At 39.1% G+C, this 17,799-nt stretch overlaps 2 protein-coding genes across 2 annotated transcripts in view; one reads left to right on the forward strand and one right to left on the reverse strand.

Moving 5' to 3' along the window:
• Positions 1–2,912: 2,912 nt before the first annotated feature.
• On the reverse strand, positions 2,913–10,808 carry cep41 (centrosomal protein 41). The gene is made up of 11 exons (XM_063480935.1): positions 10,740–10,808; positions 10,361–10,424; positions 10,211–10,258; positions 7,897–7,958; positions 7,577–7,646; positions 7,340–7,484; positions 5,514–5,680; positions 5,363–5,430; positions 5,137–5,251; positions 4,550–4,765; positions 2,913–4,211 (listed from the first exon to the last, which is right to left on the reverse strand). Exons 1-11 carry the CDS (start codon positions 10,770–10,772, stop codon positions 4,093–4,095), a joined length of 1,107 nt encoding a protein of 368 aa, XP_063337005.1. The 5' UTR covers positions 10,773–10,808; the 3' UTR covers positions 2,913–4,092.
• Positions 10,809–11,339: 531 nt separating this feature from the next.
• The window catches only part of poc1b (POC1 centriolar protein B), a 35,162-nt gene continuing 28,702 nt past the window's right edge, over positions 11,340–17,799 (forward strand). The window contains exons 1-10 of the mRNA XM_063480936.1: positions 11,340–11,637; positions 12,166–12,250; positions 12,655–12,826; positions 12,980–13,159; positions 14,023–14,130; positions 14,496–14,611; positions 14,803–14,936; positions 15,021–15,089; positions 15,199–15,351; positions 15,523–15,600. Of these exons, the coding sequence (XP_063337006.1) occupies positions 11,623–11,637; positions 12,166–12,250; positions 12,655–12,826; positions 12,980–13,159; positions 14,023–14,130; positions 14,496–14,611; positions 14,803–14,936; positions 15,021–15,089; positions 15,199–15,351; positions 15,523–15,600 (1,110 nt within the window). The 5' untranslated portion in view covers positions 11,340–11,622. The remainder of the gene's footprint in view (positions 11,638–12,165; positions 12,251–12,654; positions 12,827–12,979; positions 13,160–14,022; positions 14,131–14,495; positions 14,612–14,802; positions 14,937–15,020; positions 15,090–15,198; positions 15,352–15,522; positions 15,601–17,799) is intronic.

The raw sequence follows: 17,799 nt of genomic DNA on the forward strand, positions 1-17,799 counted from the left end.
TTGTGCACCGCTACTATGTCCGGTTAGTTAGCCATCACCATTTTGTCTGTAACTGGAAGTTCCACAGGATCTTAGCTCGGTCATTCTCAACAACGTTAGGGGATATATCCCATTCTGACCTTGGGATTTCCAGGCCATACTTGGCACAGATATTCCTGTATATTATGCCAGCCTCCAGTTATGGAGGTCCATGTATGTCCTGCCTGCTAGCATCTTGCACCCTGCTGTTATATGCTGAACTGTCTCTGGGCCATTGTTGCACACCCTGCACCCGGGGTCTTGGCCGATGTGGTAGAGCACAGACTCTGTTGATCTTGTGCTATAGAGTTTGTTCCTGTGCTGCCATGATTAGTGCCTCTGTGTTGTCTTTCAGTTCAGCTTTGTCCAGCCACTGGTAGGAATTCTGGATTTCAGCCATTCCTCCTATCTTACGGTGGTACATACTGTGCAGGGACCTGTCTTCCATGATGGTTCCCCCCCTTGCTCCTCTTTTTTCTCAGGTTTATGCTGCCTGTGATGTTCACTAAGCACACAGTCAGCTGTGGCAAACTTCCTGATGTACTTTTTTTTTATTTTCTGATCCTGGACAGTGGTTCTGACACTCATTAGTTCTTAGTGAGTGTCGTCTCATGATGCTGGATTTAGGGTGAAACCCTCCATACATAATAAGGACTTTCTCGTCTTGATCTAAGTGGCTTTCATCACCTCCTTTGGCAAGCTTATTATCCCAGCAGAGTACCTGATGACAAGCAGGGTGTAGGTGTTAATTGCCCAGATTTTGTTCTTTGCATGCAACTGACTCCTCAGGACTTCCCTTATTCTCTGGAGGTATTTGGTGGATGCAGCTTTCCCAATGGCTGCTTTAGTGTTCCTATTTGCCTGTGGGATTCCCAGATACTTGTAGCTCCCCTCAGTGTCTGCAATGTTGCCTTCTAGTAGTACAATCCCCCCCCCCAGTGGACGCAGGAGTGATCTTTGGAGAAGACCCATTTTATTTCCCAACAAAGATGACATTTCTTGGTCAACCTTCAAACACTGCTATCCTGTGTGATGATATTATGCAATCCAATAAACTGCTTGTTTTGATAAATCAAATTAAAAACAATTAAGAGAAAAGTATGTCATAGCTGACAGTGTCAGATGCCTTTTTAGGTCAAGAAACGCTGCCCCCACAACACTGTCATCATCTAAAAATTATTTAATATTTTTAAACAAAGTAGAAATTTGCAGTTTCTGTAGAACATTTTAGTCTAAAACCAAACTACATTGGATGAAGATGTCGCATAGTCTCTAATTGATCAACTGTATGTAGCGACACTTTTCTCAAGTACCTTCGACGGAACAGGAAGTATGGAAATTGGATCATAGTTGCATATCAAATCATTGTCCTCTTCTTTAAAAACTGGAGTAATTAATACCCCTTTCCATTCATTTTCATCTTCTATTTCTAACTGACAAATTTTCAAGCTGTAAATGTCAGTAAATACCTGTATCTTTTAATGAAACAACCTTTATCTGTAATAACTGTACCATTTAAATTTATTTCCTTAATTTCCTTCCGACTCGATGATCTATTTATTAACTTATTTAAGTGATTCCAAAGTGAAATATTATGATCTTTAGCTTTTTCTATAAGAGGAGTGCAATATAAAGCTTTAGCTTTACATAATTTCAGGACTACTTTATTTCTCAGGCTTTTATATATCATGTGATCAGTGTTGATTTCGGTAGTCAATGCTGTTTTTAAAGCAAAATCTTATTTCTGTTTAAGTTTAACCATGGTAAAGCTGTCTCCCTTTGCTTGCATTTGATGTTTTTTGTTTTTACACATTTAGTTGTTATCTCACTCAAAACGTCATCGTGGAATAACAACACAGATCCAAATTATCTATTGATGTAATATGATCGCAATTAATATTTGCAAGGTCATGTTCACATTTTGCAATTTCAGACAGAAATAATCATCTTTACTTGGTCAGAGTTTTTGGCACAAAAATACTTCAGACATTTTTTAGTCTACCGTCAGATAGGAGTACATACCGTGCAGTGGTACATACCCTGCACAGTATGCACCACTGTCAGATAGGAGGAGCAGTTGACATCCAGAATTCCTACCAGTGGCTGGACAAAGCTGGACTGAAAGACAACACAGAGGCACTAATCATGGCAGCACAGCAACAAACTCTAAGCACAAGATGAATAGAGTCTGTGCTCTACCACATCGACCAAGACCCCGGGTGCAGGGTGTGCAACAATGGCCCGGAGACAATTTAGCACATAACAGCAGGGTGCAAGATGCTAGCAGGCAGGACATACATGAAAAATGTATGTAGGCACCTTAGCCAAGTGGTTAGCATAGTATACAGAAACATCAGTGAGGAGTATGGCCTGGAAATCCCGAGGTTAAAATAGAATACGTCCCCTAGGCTAGTTGTATGAGGTGATGTTCCATGTGCCACATGCCAATTTTGGAAACCGGGGAACAGAGGCCCAGGACTTCCACCTCTGACTGCCGCCCCATTCACAAACCACCGATCCCCTATGTCCACTCTTGTAGGTAGTTGACTCACAGCAGGACTGACCCAAGTAGTTTCTTCAGGCTGAGCTCGGCCAGTCCCCATGGGCCAAGGCCCAGGCACCTAATGCTTGCCCTCGAGGCTCTACCCAAGGGATTCCTACAAGGTAGGACCTGTGGGATCACTTCTTTTGTTTGTTATCGGCTACAAGCTGCAAATAGAAACTATGCCCATATTCAGACATGTGCCTGAAATGGTCATATCAAACACTGAAATCACCGGCATCATGAAGATTCACAAGAAGAACACATTGCATTAAGCTGAAGTGAAGAATGCATTATTGTCTGTGTGGAATAAGACTCGCTTGAACCTTGTCGTCATTGCCATTTGGCCATATTTAATATAAACATTCACCACTGCAGTTGTACATATAATGTATGTGACATTTTAAATACAAAAGGTAATTTTATGCATCTCAGATGAAACCACAGAAGTACCTATGTGAAAGTAGGTGGTGGGTCAAATAAACAAACAAAAAAGATACAGGAAAACCATTTTACCCTTTATTTGATATTCATTACAAATAAAATCATGTAAACAATTTAAGACAGATGGTGAAAAGATGGGTTAGAAAAAATGCACTTGACAGGGAAAGCACATGTAAAGTCACTAACATGCAAACAACAGGCCACAAAAAGTATTATTTTTAATATTGCTCTTAAGATGTAGGCAATGCTTGTAATAAATATGCTCTGGCCACGACAAACACGTTCATATATTTTCTTTAGTGACTGATCTGTGTCATGCATGTCAGTGTGAAGGTTTCCATTAATCACACAATGTGAACATTTCACAGTACTTTTGACAAACTCACAAAAAGATTTAAAAAATACACTAAAATGCTGAAACTGCAGTTAAAGACTGTTGGTGAACTGTCATAATAGAAAGACAAAAGTTACAAAAATACAGCACAACTTTTCAAAACCTAACAAACTGGATTAAACTCTATAACATCACTTGTGCAATACATTACACTTCATTTCATAAAGAGATTTCCAGCATATGCTTCATGTCATATTAACATTATTTTTTTTCCTGGCTCCAGCAGAAATACCAAATATGACCAGACCATGCAGAGATTTATTTGTGCAGATTTATTAGCTGGTGAAAACTGATGAATAGTGTTATAAGTGTGACAAAAGTCCTTTGATCTCAGGTTCACTTTGAAGCACTGTTAAGAAATCCATTGGAAACCATTCAGAGTCTCAAATAAAACATCTGTGTTGTTCCTAACATATTTTTCATATGCAGAGTCACACAACTATCCAGATGTGAACGTCTTACTAGTGTGCTGGTTGTAAAGTGATTAGCATGACATTTCCAACATACAGAAATATATTTAAGGGAAATGTTAGCATTCAGAGAAAATTCTGGAGCAAAGCTGAATTTTTATTTAGTTATTTAGTTTTTTCCACAAATGATACTTGATCCAGCTGAATGCTAGATTTAACTGAAAGACGTGGACTCTTATTTAGAGGTATATTTGTTAACATCTGTGGTTAAGAAAGGAGTGGGGTTATTTCCAGGATCTACTGCTCTGAACTCGCGCACTGCCTCTACCACTTGTAGAGGAACTGTGACGACTTGATGCAGTAGATCGGGCACTGCTGGTTGACATTCGACTGGACATTCGACCTGCAGTAAACATGAGCCATAGCATTACTTTATGGAAGCAATATGGTAATACTATTATTTTTATTGTTAATAATAATAATAAAAATGATAACAACAACAACAACAACAACAACTGGAACAATCAAATAAGTATTTAGCTTCAACCTCAGTAGTCTATGAAATAGAAAATACTGCATATGGGACATAAGGTTTTAAATACCGTAATACAGGAACAAAGACCGTTGTTTTAATAGTTTAAAAGGAGAAAATTCTGGAAATGCAGCAAGTGGCTGCCAACTGCTGTGTTCTACAAATTGGATTTCCAGTTGGATTTTAAATCTTTAACAGTGTCTTCTTACTGTTAGAGTTACTGGGGATGAGTATTTCCTCCAGCTGTTCCTGGATCTTGGCCAGCTCGTCTGATGTGAACCGCCACCTCTTCTCTGCTGCCTGTGCCGGATGCTGTGACGCGTTGCATTTTTTCCCTTTTGATGATGTAGGAGAGGACAGGCATGAGGCGGGGATGGAGCCTGTTGTCATACCGCTTTGAAATTTCTGAGCGATTACTCTGAGACCTGGCAAGGCAAGACACATGAAGACAAAGGCTTGGTCAAACTAACAGGACAAGCTTAAACTCGCTGATTTTGATTATAATTTTGAATTAAAATGAACATAAATCCAACGCCCTTTTTCTGCAGCAGATGAACTGATTTTGTGTCCTCCAAATTTTTACAAAACTTATTTTTAATAATTGTAGACGTTAGTGTTTACATCCCAGAGCTGCTGCAGAAAGGGGCGACGGTGCATTTTGGCCACAGTCTCTGAGTTCATTGGAAAACATATATGCTTGGCAGGTTCACACCTGGACACATATCACATGTTCACTATGAAACAGATTACTTCTAGAGAAAGTACTTTAAAAGGCTCCAGTCATATTAGAGCTTACCTCCACTGAGCATAAACAGATTCTCAAACCCTCGTTCACACATGGTGGTAGCTGCCTGGCTAGCTATTCTCTCATCCTCATCATATACAATGATGATCTTCCCTGGGGCATTTTTCTACACCGCTGGTGGGTTAAGGTACAGTCAGTAGTTAAGTGTTGCTATTCACATTTGTAACATGAATAGATTAACAGCTGCCGAATTTGTGATGTGACTATAAAAGGATACGTATTCCAGCACTTCTTTAGTGTAGGGGTTCATTGTCCGAGATAGCATGGCAATGGGAAAACTGTGTGCTGCACAAAAGACAGACAATTTAAATTAAAAATGTCATTTTTTTGTACAAGGAGTTCAATGATCCAGCTTCATGATTACCTACCGCTAATGATGTGGCAGCAGTCATACTCGTCACGATCTCTCACATCCAGCAGCAGGTAGGGGCAATCGGTGTAGGGCCTGTCAGTTGGCTCTGGGCTGGACACCAACTCACTTGCCATCTTTTGATTGTTCCTGTCTATATTCAGCTCTCCCACACCACTAATGACACTGAAAGGTCAAAGATTGGAGAGCCTCAGACTGTCTGCAGCTTCTTGCATTTTATATTGTAGTTTTTCTGAGTCTGGCAACTGTCACATTTATAACTCAGGGATGCTAAAGAACTGAGTATCCAACATATGAAAATAACGGATAATTTAATTGTAAGATCGAAGGTATATATTGTGTGGACAGAGCACATTATTATGTGTACACTGAGGCAAAGACTAAAACCTGATACTGACACTTTATACTTTTTTCCTGATGTGATTCACCCAGTTCACCCAGCCGACACCATCTACAGTTAATTTTAGTCTAACACGGGCTACAAATCATTTCCACTCATTTAACTTCTCCTGACATATGACTATAAAAGCCTGGTGACAGCAGTGTTGAGTCAATATAGTAGAGTAGTCACTTTGTCTCACAAAGGACAGAAGGCCTAATGAGAGTTTGTCAAACAGCGCATCACAAGTTTAACCCAGTGCTGCTCTTATTTCTGTCTCCATCTGTCCCCAAGCACAGGGTGACGTATGCTCCAAAGGGCTCCCATTACAATGGCAGTCTGTCCCCTTCAGAGAGGCCCTGATAGAATTACACCTGTGGGATTCCTATTTAAAGTGCACGATGATGATAATGATGATAATTGGAGAGTATGGGATGCTAAGAACAGAGTGAGAGAGGTCATTAAGTGTGAAATAAACAGGGATGTGAGGGTTTTTGGACAAACAGATGCCCTTAGGTGCAAAAAGCATGTTGTATGTAAACAGATAATGAACAGTGGGTGTAAGTTTCAGGTGTGCTTGGGGTTAATGTAGCGATTGTTATGTGCTGGGTGTGACAGAGGCTGATAATGTAACGCAGGTTGGCTGTCAACAAACACTCTTTGTATCGTTCTACAAAACGCTTCCCAGAAGAAAAAATTGGGATGTTGTGCAAAATGTAAACAACGACATAAGTCAATATTTAAATCACTTAGAAAAAAAATGGAGGCATCCAAGGACAACGAACCTATCACTTTAAAAAAAAAATGTGTCGGTGCAATCCTTTGCATGTTTTTGTTTCTGCTATTTCTGTATCTCATCCGTCACCTTATTGTGTCCCCAGAAACACATCAGTTTTATTTTGGAATGTTTTAGCTTTCGAAGCATTTTTTTTTATTTCTGTTGTTTCATTCAACTTTTGCTGTTTTTTTTTTCTACTTCCGTTATGTTTTATTCAACTTATGTTGTGTTTTGTGTGCTATTTCAATGTTTTGTTGCAGTCCATTTGACCTCTCAAGGCCACCATAGAAAGTTCAATTCTCACGACTTTATAAGCCATCTATTAACCATGAAATACATGTGGGTAGATATCAAAAGACATCTTGAAATGGGTGAACTCACAATGTAATACCCATCCAGATCTGATCTATCTGCTAGTGCAGTTGCAAATACAAATTAGACTCCTGGAAAAAGAAAATTGACTTCATATAGAAGTCAGATACTGCATCGAGAAAGTTTCAAAATCTTTAAAAAGGAAATACAATGTAATGATATTTACTGTTGCCTTAGGATACATTTTAATATAAACAGTAATAATAATAGTAAATGTTGTCATAATAAAGTTTGTCTGTCCCAATACAAATAGTATGGTATACTCTGTAAAGGTTTACGGAGTGCTGTAAATGACCTTAGAAGAGTTGACCTAGCAGTGTAGCAGACTTCATTGGCGTCTCCTGTCTCCTGACAGTCTGACAGGACTGATGTCAGCAAAGAGCCATTGGTGTGTTCAGACGCAAACTCTGAGTCTCCTCCAGACTCCAACCGCAGGCCATCTACAAATCAATAACCATACATTACAATACACTGTCAGCTACTGTCAGTAAGTCATGCTAAGTGAACAAGTAATTCTGACTGCAACTATTACCTTCTGGACTGTGAGATTCACTATCTTTCTCATTTTCATTCAGGTCGGAAACAGAGGCCACCTGCAGTATCTGGTGTGGAAAAGAACATTTTGAAGATAAAGGAGAAGAAATTTTTTTAAACAAAATTATAAATGAAAGTGTAACAAAAGAAATACACATCCTGAAGCTTGCGGAAAATAAAAGAAAAAATATCAATAAACAGAGAGCCATTTGTTTAATCACCATCTATGGATCAAGTTGGTGGGTAGACTTTCCACTGATTGCAACACCAAACTTACAGAATGTTACAGTTCTGGAAAAAGTCAATTTTCATGCTTACCAGTTGTGCAAATGTTGTCACTTTTAATCGTTTGAAGATTTCATCTTTTCGATACCTGTAATCTTAAATGGAAAGAAAACAAATGCATGAATCTAATATATATGCAATGCTGAAAACCATCACAGTCTTGATGATAGCTGCTTTTTTTGAATAACCCTTGAAGATGAACATAAATGCTTCCTGTGAAGTCTAATGTAATTGATAAGCTGAACAAAAGAGTATAATAGCACTTTTAGCCACCGCGTGCAGCCTTAGTAGATCAAATTCACCTGGGTCTATCAGGTCCTGTATTTCTTTATCCCCTTCCATTGCTTCACAGAGGCTACGTCCACACTGGACCGGATAGATTTGAAAACGGCGTTTTCGTCTGAAAACGCTCCGCATCCACACTAGCGTTTTCAGTGGTTTTCACAAAGTTGTGTGTCCACACTGAAACGGCCGAAAACGCTTACGTTCCAGTACTGCGCATGCGTGAAACGCAAGACGATTCAGCCTGCCTCATTTCTGTTTGCCATTTATTTACTTTCCGGCTCTTTGAAATGTTGCAGCAAAATGTTGAGGAAAAGCACCGAATTTCTTTAAATGGACTAACAATGAGGTGGAGTTATTGCTGCGAGTAACACAAAAGTACAAAGTTGTAAAAGCGAGTGAGAGTTAAAGAATTTGAAGAAAAGCTATCTGAAGCATGTACAAACTGATATTAATCTTTAATAGGGCTGTCAAAATTGAGAGCAAACAAAACAACTGCTGTATAATGCCCTCCGCTATCTTCGTTTAATTGGCCACATGACTGCATCACATGACTAAAATGTGTCATCGTTTTCAAAAAGTCTTCGTTTTTGCTGTTCACACTGTGACGCGAAAGCACCGTCTTCAAATGTATGCGTTTTCGAGAGCGTTTTCAAAATGCTGCGTTTTCCTTCAGCAAAAATGCCGTCTCAGTGTGGACGGGAGGCCAAAACGGAGAGAAAACGATGCGTTTTCATATGAAAAAACGCATTAGTGTGGATGTAGCCAGAGCCACAACTCTAACGTGTCTGTTTCCATTCTACCTTACCACTACAGTTACCACCCCAGCACTCAAATCAAACTGCTCAGCCTGTTTTTATCAGTGCAGCCAATGCTGGTATTATTACCATTCACACCTCAGTAATTCACACTCTGACAAAAGACCCTTGCTGGCACCTTGCCAGTATGTCCCTTAAGACTGGGTTCAGTCCCACAGAGGAAAAAAACATGAACAGTGGTACAATCTGCTTCAGAGAATGGAGGAATCAGTGTCTCTTATCCCTGAGAAATTAGAAAGAAAAAAATCACTGTCCACAAATTTGATTTATTAAACTGGGATATATCAATAGGTTAGCAGCTCACTCTTTTACCTTTTGACAGTACACAGAGAGCAAGGAGACACCCATTGATCATTAAGAAATTGGGAGTGCCAGGTTGGGAAATCTTGCCTTGAATGTACAGTAAACAGGTCTTGTGCACTTAAGGAAAGTGCATGGATCTTAGAGTTCTGCCAAGGTGTGCTATTTGAGCCACGTTTTCACTTTATAAAGAAAAGACCTCATTTGTAAGTTGCCAGAAGGCTGAACTGATGTTACATGACCAATAGTCTAAAGTAGCAGGCTAGCAGCCCAGTGGGCAGAACAACTGTTTTGTACTACTTGGGTCAAAAATGTTGCCATTGTCAAGTATCTTTTAGGAAGACACTGAAACTGTAAAAAGAATCGATTTTTATTGTAACTGGTGAGAAAGATAAAGTATAGATCTCGGTTATAGAAAATAAAAGAGTAAGGAATAAGTATAGTTGATTATCTCCTAAGAGAGCTGTTGTTTTTGATGCAACTGTGTGGGAGGTGGCACAAGGGGGCGGTACATTAAACAGGGATTTTGTACTATTATGACCAGCTGCCTGGAGGAACAGATGTTTTGTGTTTCACTTAGGGCCAGTGGAGTAAGCAGGTGCACACCTCAGTCTATGCAGAGTACTTGTGTGCAGGAACACTGACATGTGAGTTTTAGGACTGAGAGTGACTGGTAGTCATTAAGAAGCCAGATAAATGTATCAGAGCATTAATGATCCACGTTTAATACCTTTTTGTTGTTCTTTTATTGGGTGTTTGTTTGTCCAGAAAGGCTTTTGCATGGATGCTTGTTTTCATGGTTTGCAGTCAAAAGGATCACATATGGAATCATTCAGAGTGCTTTTAATATTGATGCACACTGCTACGCAGTTAAATTTGGTTCCTGTTTTATGAGAACGCTTATAAGGATACTGCAAGCACGAAATTCTTAAAGACAGGTTACTCACTTTTTTTAATCTCCTCCAGTCTTTCCATATACTTCGTGAGACTACATCCTGGGAAACAAACCGTGACATTAACATGTATAAGGAAGTTAAAGAGCATTCAAACTGTGTGTCAAAATAAGCTACACAGTCACGTAAATCTTGTACATGTACCTGTGTCAAGCCTCGTTTTCACATGCTCATACTTTGCGTTTTTCGGTATCTTTTTCTTCATGTACTGCAGGGAGAAAAGAACGACACCAGTTTGCGTTAGCTGTGATGGCTTAAACGCAAATCGTACAGTCTAGAATAAAGAGCACCTTTTCAATAGTAGTGAGTAATCTAACTAATGTTGTCATTTTAACAGGTGCACTACCGTTGATATGGTAACACTGACACCAATATAGCCGACTAGCTACCTCTTTGGATCGCTACATTAGTTTTTGTTGCTCATGCTGTAGCCGCATTAAGTTACTGGATTTTTCGACAGTGCAGTAATGCCACTTAGCGTGTAAATAAAATAACCAGTGCTGTTTTTCTTCCCCAACGTTACCTCTGCGCTGCCGATGCTCCGATTCAGCGACATCTTTTTAAACCGCAATATCAAAAGTCCAGTTTCAAGGTTAACAATCTCAGTTTTGATTCGTCAATGTTTTTTCACCGACCAATCAGGTAAGGTTATACTCTGGCGCTCTGTCGACATAGTGGTTTGGCTAGTTGCTTAGCAGCCAAAGACGCTCCACCCATGACATGCCGCGTTCGGGTCTCGTTATTTTAGGTTAAAGGCGCAACACAATTACAGTTTGTAGAATATTTCCGTGGTTTGTGAATTTGGTATGTTCTACCCGATATTTTTACGCAGTCTTTCCTCTTTATTGTTTAACACAATATGCTATGCTCGTTTTTTTATATTTGTACGACACATAATTACAGTAAGCCCTTAAATCCTTAATATGACACCAGAGTTTGAATAGAATAATTCAGTAATAATAGCAATACTATTTTGTTCACTTTGAGTGATTTTTCTGTATTTGTGAATGGTTTCTGTGCTTAAGTATTATCTTGTAAAGATGGTTTCCAGTGAAGATTTTTACGTTTACCATTTTAACATGTGTCATGAATGCAACACCAGTCTTTGCTACAGAACACGGGTTGTTATTTGTTTTCGTTTTAGCTTCACGCTGCAGATGAAAGGTGCAATTCAGTTATGCATTTAACGAAACTCATTGTTTATTTTTGACCTCGGAAACCGTAAAGTACGACGTGAATTCAGCTTACCGAAAAAAAGTGTTGAGCTATTATATCTGAGTTCGATAAGCCAGGTCTGAACGAGTTGCTGGACGTGCAGTGCTGTGTTGACAGTCATGGAGGTGCAGATGAGCGGGTTAGTTCAAATTTCCTTCAGACAACTTTAGCACTTTTACTCAACACACACAATGGCGTCTGTTATGGTAAGTATATTTGTTTTAAAACTTGCGTTAAAAGAAATGTGCGAAACTTTGTGTACATAACGTCATATGGCGCTAATATTAGCCGAGTCGGCAAGTTTCTTTTAGCTACGTCTGCTAAGAGGATTTACTGATTGGGCTGTCACACGGGGTCCTCTATATTAACTTATTAAAGCATCGCTTACACCTGCCTTTCTTCAGCTTCGCCAAGCGTAATGTTTGTAGTGTCGGACGACCACGCAGCAGAGCAGAGCAGGGAAGTAAAGACTACCACGCTTATCCAGCAGTAGACTTGAGTCTTAGCAAGTTGGCCCTAACTACACGAAAAGAGTGAAAGTGTTCATGAAGCAGAGCAACGCCAGAGTGTCATTCGAAAATCAGAGTCAAATGTTTTACTATAATCGCTGAGTTTTCCTAGTTCGATGAAGTTAGAATTGATTTATTGTTTACACACCCTACTTTCCTGTCAAGATGATTTTTTTAAACTATGCACGCAGATTTTTCTACACTAATTGAGCATTGTAATTGAAGGAGGATCCTACGTTGGAGAGGCACTTTAAGGGACACAAAGATGCTGTCACTTGTGCAGACTTCAATCCGAACCGCAAACAACTGGGTAACCCTTACTTTTCAAATGCAGACATGCTTTTAACATCATGCATATATTTGCTGTAGTCTTGTGTCATTCTTTTGACCTTGAAATAACGTTATAAAAAAGAGAAAGAGCATGTTGACATTGCTAGGTATTTCAAATTTTTATTGATAATATTTGAATTAAAATGAACAGATTTATGCTATTTTTTAGAACTAGGCAAGTAATATTGAAACCACCTATCCTGTATTCCAAAAAGGGCTGTTTTAATGGGTGGACATTTAACCTGCAAGTGTCCAATTTTTCCAATGTTTTTGCATTATTTCTCTAACAAAGGCCATCTGTACTGATTGTACTGACGGGAGTTTTATGATCTATTTTTTGTTTGAAATGTCTCCATGTGTCTTTGTTACCTTTTGTCCCTCCAGCCTCAGGGTCATTAGATAAAAACTTGATGATATGGAATTTGGCTCCCAAAGCGAGGGCCTTTCAATTTGTTGGGCACCAGGATGTGATCACTGGGGTGCAATTCTCTCCATCTGGCAATCTTGTGGCTTCTTCTTCCAAGGACAGAACAGTCAGACTGTGGACACCTTCAATGTAAGCATCAGTCATTTTATCCAGGACATGTTTAACCTGTGAATTAAAACGTGGTCCAATAGCATGCAGTTTGGTGCATAAATTAATGTCTTGCAGAGATTTGGCAACAAAAATAAAATGGCTGTATTTGGTTATTTTATGTGCATCTCATAGGAAAGGCGAGTCGACAGTGTTCAAAGCCCACACAGCTGCTGTACGCAGTGTTGCCTTCTCCCATGATGGCCAGAGACTGGTGACAGCATCAGATGACAAGTCTGTTAAAGTGTGGAGTGTTCACCGGCAGTGCTTCATCTACTCCCTCAATCAGCACACTAACTGGGTGCGCTGTGCTAGGTACCAAAGAGCACATAAATCCCTATAGTCTATTTTCATGCTGTTGTGTTAGAACTTACTTGACATTTGGTTTGTATGTTTGTGCTCATTTGAATTTCCAATATAGTCAAAGGTAATATGTTACATAGAGTTGTGATCAAAAGTTTACATACAGCCCATTGGCATAAATCTCAGCAAACCTTTTAGTCTTTTAGTGATTTTTTTGAACTGTTCTTTTTCCCAATCCACTCAGGGTTAGAGAAGACCAATATTTATTTAAATGTCTTTCAGAAAGTTGCACATCAACTAGATATTTTTGGTAGTCATCAACAAAGATGTTTCACCACTCTTCCTGAGTTCTGTTCCATTTAAATTGCTTGTTTTTTGGCACAGACCTGGATTTTTAGGGGAAGGTGACAACCTTTCAGTAGGACTGAGGTCGTGACTTAATGTTGGCTTCTTTATCCATTCCAAAACCAGCTTTGTTGTGTGTTTGCAATCATTTTCCTGTTGGAATACCTAATTGTGGAGTTGCAGAAATTGGAGGTAACCCTCCTTCTTCATTTTTTACTTTTATCTACTTTTTGCAATCTAAGAGTACAACCGGCAGCAAAACGGCCCCATAGCAGGATGATAATTGCCTTAATTTAATCTGTCTGCTGTACAATCATTCCACCCTGGAAAAAGAATAGTTCAAAGCAGACATTAAAACCCAGAATTGAGAGTATTGAGGAAAAAAATTGAGCAAACGTCTGATCATAACTGTATAAACAACTCACTGATCAACTGAGCGCTTGTAACTATATGAGTGTGAAAGAGCACAGTACTGCAAAAAGTAGATTTGGACTTTTTCTGTATTATCGTTGTGTGTTTATTTCCTGTAGATTTTCTCCGGATGGCAGGATCATAGCTTCCTGTGGGGATGACCGGACTGTCCGGCTTTGGGACACATCTACCAAACACTGCATCAACTGTTTGACCGACTGTGGAGGGTAAAATCTCTCCAAAAACTGATCTAGTGTTCTCTTTTCTCAGTATGTTTCATATAAGTTTTGTGCATCAGTTACTTGAAATTTAGAATTCAATTCGTTGTATTAATACAGTCGCATTTTCTCTTTGACAAATTTTGCGCATACACTTTTCAGAAATGTATTAAGCTGCATATTTTTCTTAATGAAGAGATCCCGATTTGAGGATATTGGTTGTGTTTGAAAATTTAGAAGCTGGATTGTAAAGTGGTGAAAGGCCAGAACATCACTAGATGTAATTTGATGTGAAAACTAACCCACCTACTTTTGCTCTCCTTTTGATGGCCACTGATTGACTTCTTTTTTTGTTTTTGTTTTTTAAACCCCAGATCAGCGACATTTGTCGATTTCAACTCCAGTGGTACCTGTATTGCATCGTCAGGAGCTGACAGTACATTGAAAATCTGGGATTTACGGACCAACAAGCTTATTCAGCATTATCGTGGTACGATAATGCTTTTTTTTTTTTTCATCCCGTGTAAAAAAGTGTCTGAAATATCCTACAGTTAAGACTTTTATTGCATTCCTAGATTACTAGGTATGCAATTAATTCACCTAATTTAAGTTTTCATTTAAAATTCAATTTTATATGTGTATTTTTGTGGTTGTGGCTTATTTTTTGTACAATTGGATCAGTTCATAGTGCAGGAATCAACAGTTTTTCCTTCCACCCATCCAACAACTATGTGATAAGTGGTTCGAATGATGGCACTATTAAGATATTGGACCTGTTGGAAGGGCGTCTGATCTACACTCTTCATGGGCACAAGGTGATGCTTAAAGAAATGTCCACTTTATTAGTTCTTCATAGTGTTTGATTGTAGTCTTTGACATTCTTTAATATATTTTATTAGGGTGCTGTGATCACTGTGGCCTTTTCCAGGGCTGGAGATGTCTTTGCCTCAGGAGGAGCTGACAGTCAGGTTCTGCAGGATGACTAAACAATGAATTACCCAAATCATTCGAGGTCATATCTTTACTGTTGGAAAATGTGCTGAATTTGGGTCATGTGGTTGCATCTTGGTTGCTTAGGTGCTGCTGTGGAAGACTAACTTTGACAGCAGGTCATATCAGGATGTCTTACTTCAACACAGCCTGAGGTCGACACCAGATCCCCCACCCCACCTGTCTGACATTCATCCCAGGGGACCACACCTTCATCACCCACAGCCTACAGCCATTCAGGTCAGTCTTGTTTCACTTCATTAATACTAACGGACCATCAAAACTCTGTGCTATTAAACATTTTTTTAGGCATTTGCCATTTCGATATAAACAGCAGATGTAAACATTTCAAAATTGTACTTTGTTTGGAAGGCACAGTGCTTGCTGCTTAATTACATGTTTTGTTGCCAGGTCAGTCCAGCAGTAAAAGACACCAGATCGACTGAGCCACATGTCATACAGCTGGGACAGTCTTTCCATGGCAACATGGTAAGCTAATGCAGATTTCAACACATCTAAACCGTAGGATATTCAATCGGGTGTCTATGTAGATTATTATTTAGTGTGTGCATAAAAATGACTTGAAACACAAAAATATTGAAGTACAGAAACAGTAATATTTAACTACTACTCAAGATACTGATGAAAAATGTTCTTATAGTGTCTATGAGAACATTTTATAGACGATTTAAACTAATTCATACTTGTATCATTTGGAGGGGATGCTCGTATCACCACCAGGTGGCAGTGCAGACCAGTGTTTAGTTTTGAAATCCTGAAGCTTTTCTAAAACTTGCTTCAGTGGATGTTAAGGATGCTGTGATGTATATCATTGTTTTATTTATTTTTGCTTTGTGTTTACGATTAGAATGACTGTAAACTGTTCATAAACAGGCTGTAGTATAATGGTGCAGTGTACACAAATACTGTAAGTAGACAAAGTAGGTTAATATCATGATTAAAAATAAACTGTAGATTAAATGGAGGCTTCCTGATTGTAATGGCTGCATACCAGTTTGATAAGCATGAAAATCATGGGCCAAAGTGAAATGTCTCCTCTTTAATGTTTGTCTTAGGATTCCTCAATTCTGTTTACTTTCAGTCTGTTTGCCTCATAAATTATGGGAATTTTGATTTTTGTCATTAATAACATACAGCCACTAGCTGTGTTTGCCATTCAGTGGTTCTGTCAGATACGTGGATACATTTTTGTTCGCTGCAGGACGCTTTTTGCCACCATATATGTATCGCTCCACCTTTTTCAGCTGTCCTGTTTGCGTTTGTTTGGTTTTTTTTTTCCTCTCTTGTTAATCCCACTTTATTTTTTCATGTTTTTATTCCTGTGATCTATTGTTGTTTCGAGGCTCATGTGGGTCATTGACCAAGCCTTGAACTAGAGTAGAAAATCATGTATCAAGGTATCCACTTACTTCATAAACACACATCCGGCATAAATGGGAAGAAATGTTAATGAAGATGAGTAGTAATGCACATTTTCACAGAACTGAGACCGACTGATTTTGATTTGATTGTGTGGCAAAATACCTTATCCACTGTTATGTCAAAGACTGCACAGTGCTTGATTTTAAATCGAGGCTTTAGATTATTGTGAGAATTGGATGTGGATTTCAGACAGAATAGTTTAAAGGCAGGAAATTTAATTTCTAGACTGGAATCCAAGAAAATGACTCTTCCTCAATTCTCTGAATCCATTGCATGCATTATTATGCACTAGTTTTAATCACTGCACCATGATGTCACCCAAAATTTATACATGTACGTCAGTTTTATCGTTGCCAAAAATGGCAAGATGAATGAATGTCACACACAGACAGAGCTTCTGACTTATTATTAATATATCATCACTTTTCAGTGGCTTCTGCAGGTTGTCTTTGCATGAATGCATATGCATATTTATGAGCATTGAATGAGCATTTACAGTGTGTGAATGTGCTAGTGATTTCCCAGTTGTTTGTGTGTGTTTGTGGTCGTGCTTCAGGGGTTTGTACATGACATGAGTCACTAGTACTGTGTGTGTGTGTGTGTGTGTGTATAATGTGTGTGAGGGTCATTCCTGTTTAAATTGGTTCAGAGCAGGGAGCCCTCAGTGCTACTCCTCCTGTCAGCTCTCATCTCCTGATAGCCATCTCTTAGAAACCTCATCTTTCCTCCCCCTCTGCCTTGTCCTCTTTTCCTCTCGTCTTCCCTTCTGGTTAGTTTCTTTGGTCTCTTACTGTTGTAGATGTCCTCAGAGAGATTTCCCTTCCGCTCTGTGTCCATGTTTCCCCTTCATTGCCCTAATGGGCCCAAGTAAAAACGAAAATAGAGAGAACAAGAGAGAGAGAGTGAGAGAAAACGACTGGGACATGCAAGTTGCCTGAGGTGGCTACATGGGTGGCCCCATGGGAAGGTTGCTATACTCTGGCCTTCCTGCTGCCATTGGTAACCTCCCTGTCTATAATTTAGGGCCATCTCCTCTTATCACTTATGCTTTATTAGCTTTTTTGACTAATGGCCTTTAAACCTGCTAGTATTCACTTTGGTTTGCTTTTATTCTGAGTGTGTATTAGTTCCCTGGAGAGAATCTGACTGGGCTGCAAACATTCAAGTGTGAATAACATTGTTGTTTTCCCCTCTTTCTAAATATTTTTTTTTAACTGGTGAAAATGTTTGTAGTTTTGCAAAAGT

Source organism: Pelmatolapia mariae, linkage group LG7 (assembly GCF_036321145.2).
Source record: "Pelmatolapia mariae isolate MD_Pm_ZW linkage group LG7, Pm_UMD_F_2, whole genome shotgun sequence".
NCBI classification, from domain to species: Eukaryota; Metazoa; Chordata; class Actinopteri; order Cichliformes; family Cichlidae; genus Pelmatolapia; species Pelmatolapia mariae.